This window comes from Acyrthosiphon pisum, chromosome X (assembly GCF_005508785.2).
Source record: "Acyrthosiphon pisum isolate AL4f chromosome X, pea_aphid_22Mar2018_4r6ur, whole genome shotgun sequence".
NCBI classification, from domain to species: Eukaryota; Metazoa; Arthropoda; class Insecta; order Hemiptera; family Aphididae; genus Acyrthosiphon; species Acyrthosiphon pisum.
Genome location: NC_042493.1, coordinates 84,947,861 through 84,950,618, shown reverse-complemented (window position 1 = coordinate 84,950,618; position 2,758 = coordinate 84,947,861). Strand labels below are relative to the sequence as shown.

General features: G+C 34.0%; 1 protein-coding gene across 1 annotated transcript; it reads left to right on the top strand.

Moving 5' to 3' along the window:
* The first annotated feature begins 279 nt into the window (after positions 1–279).
* LOC103308944 lies at positions 280–1,527 on the top strand. The gene has a single exon (XM_008183258.1). It carries the CDS (start codon positions 280–282, stop codon positions 1,525–1,527), a length of 1,248 nt encoding a protein of 415 aa, XP_008181480.1.
* Positions 1,528–2,758: the final 1,231 nt, after the last annotated feature.

Below are 2,758 nucleotides of genomic sequence, written 5' to 3'. Positions count from 1 at the left end.
TCTATAACACATGCAAGTATAATTTTAAAAAATCAAGACGGCGAGTTGATCGATCTACGAGGCGAACCGGTATCAATACGATTATTAATTCAAGACTCGTGATGGGGCTTCAATTTTACAATATAAATAGGGTTGTATATGAAAAACCCGTTAGTCGTGTTAAAAACACTAACAAGGTAACAACTCCGAAAAAGAAAAAATATTCGAGACGAAAACAGACCAAACATAGTCTAACACCTGATAATTTGGCTTTTCTACGCTCGATTAACGTCATTTAATATGGACGACACATATTTAGACGTCACGGCTGGATACATCGATGATTGTAAAATAACACAAATTGATTATCATTCTTTTTTACCGTATTCAACATCAGCTCTTTCTAATAATGATGAGGTGCGTATTGCTTTACATAACACAGAGTCTTATACTTTACCGTGCGAGAGTTATATTTACATCGAGGGAACAATAACCAAACCTACAGAAATAACTGACGAGATTAGATTTATAAACAACGGACTGGCATTTCTTTTCTCTGAAATGAAATATGAAATAAACGGAAATCAAATTCAAAAACTCGTCAATCCGGGTATATCGACCACATTAAAAGGATATTGTTCGTACAATAAAACAAATATTTCCTCACACCAAAACGCTGCCTGGGATAGTGATTTAAAAAATGTTAATAAAGATTTTATTGATAGCGGTAATTTTAACGGATGTATTAATCTTAAACATTTGTTTGGTTTTTGTGAAGATTATAAGCGAATTTTAATAAACTGTAACCAGCAACTCATATTAAATAGAGCGTCGATCGATTTAAATGCAATCAAACAGTATAAAAATAATGAAGTTGTGGCAGACGCTCCTAAACTAAAAGACGTTAAAATAAACATAACAAAAATATTGTGGCGGATGCCTATAGTGAGAGTTAGCGATAGAGAAAAAATTCGATTGTTGAAAGTAGTCAACAGTCAAAAACCCCTGACATGTGCATTTAGATCGTGGGAACTGTGTGAATATCCATTTTTACCTCAAAACACTTCGCATTCGTGGAAAGTAAAGACATCGAACAAATTAGAAAAACCTAGATATGTTATCATTGGCTTTCAAACTGATAGGAAAAATAGTTCGGGTAAAGCAATGTCATATTTCGATCATTGTAAAATTAAAAACTTAAAGGTTTATTTAAACTCTGAAGTATTTCCCTACGAAGATTTTCAAAACGACTTTACCAAAAATAAGATGGCGACATTATATCGCGCGTATGCAGAGTTCCAAAAATCTTACTACGGCCATGATGATGTGACACCTCTATTGAACCGATCAGAATTCAAAAATCACTCTCCAATCATAGTTGTTGACATGAGCCGACAGAACGACAACGTGAAAATGTCGACAGTGGACCTCAGAATTGAACTAGAAGCTTATGAGGCGTTTCCAGCTTCCACTTCCGCATATTGTTTAATATTACATGACCAAATTATTACTTATAATCCATTTAACGGAGAAGTAAGAACCTTGTAAATATTTATTGTAAACCTTAATATTTTATTGTAAATCTTAATATTTATTGTAAACCTTAATATTAATAAATACTCCTTAGCTTTAACTAGCTCATCTAACACAGTAGTTGCTTCCGTCATGACTACGATTTAAATGATAATATTTATTAGTTGTTTCATCTTATATAACTACAAAAGTATCAAACCCAAAACGATAACGTCCGTTATCACGCTCACTATCTTTACAAATAACAACAAATGTAAACCTCTCACGGTTCCAACATGTTACACAAAAATCTTTAAATTGTATATATGACATATCACCCGAACAGTGTTCATTGTATACATGTCTTAAATTGGTCTCATCTTGTTTGAACAATACTATTAAATTCGCATTGTCACGTATCAACTGTTTTGGTACTTTTGAATAACTTTGGGCCAGATAAAAAATATCTATTTTATTGTGGCGACCTCGAGAAATATAAGTTGTATCATAATGACTTTCACGCATCAACATACACAAAACTCTCATTTCTACATTGCACCGTACAGAAACCGATCTCGCATGTGCTGACCATATCCTCTTCTTCTCACCTGAATTATTTATAAGTAAATATTCTTGATGCAACCGTCTTAAATAAATTATAGTGTCAGGGTTAGCTGACCGAACGACCGGCGGCTCAATTATCTCACTGAATAAAAAAATATATATATATAAATATATATCAAAATAATTTAAAATTACTAACACTTACGCATTTTGCAAAATTTGTTCGTTACGTGAGATGTCGTCTTCGAGAATTATACGACACATAATTATTTAGTTAATATAAAAAAATTAAAATAAAAGTAATCAAAAGGAATAAATATCACAAATGAAGGGTACAACGTTAAAAACACGACTGGGTTTCTAGGTCACCAGTGGTGGCGTGAACATTTTTCATTCGTGAGATAAAAACGTTTTTAGGGATTACCCACCCTCAAAGAGTTTACGAGTGTCGAGTACATTTATAATAATAGGTACACACACACCATAGAAAAGTAATAAACATGACCACGACATAATATACCCACCCACCTAAATCGCCATGAGACCCGGGTTTCATAAAACCTTTGTCACGCCGCCACTGTTCTAAGATATTACATGCAGGGCGGCGGTGATGACGAGCAAGGACGGGGCGGGGTAAAATATACGTCACGAACGTGCGCGATCGGGCGGCGGCTTATGTATTTCATTCGCCTATATACGTTAA

Bases quoted from the DNA above. Each gene is read 5' to 3' on its own strand.
- LOC103308944 (XM_008183258.1), top strand. From the start codon at position 280: ATGGACGACACATATTTAGACGTCACGGCTGGATACATCGATGATTGT.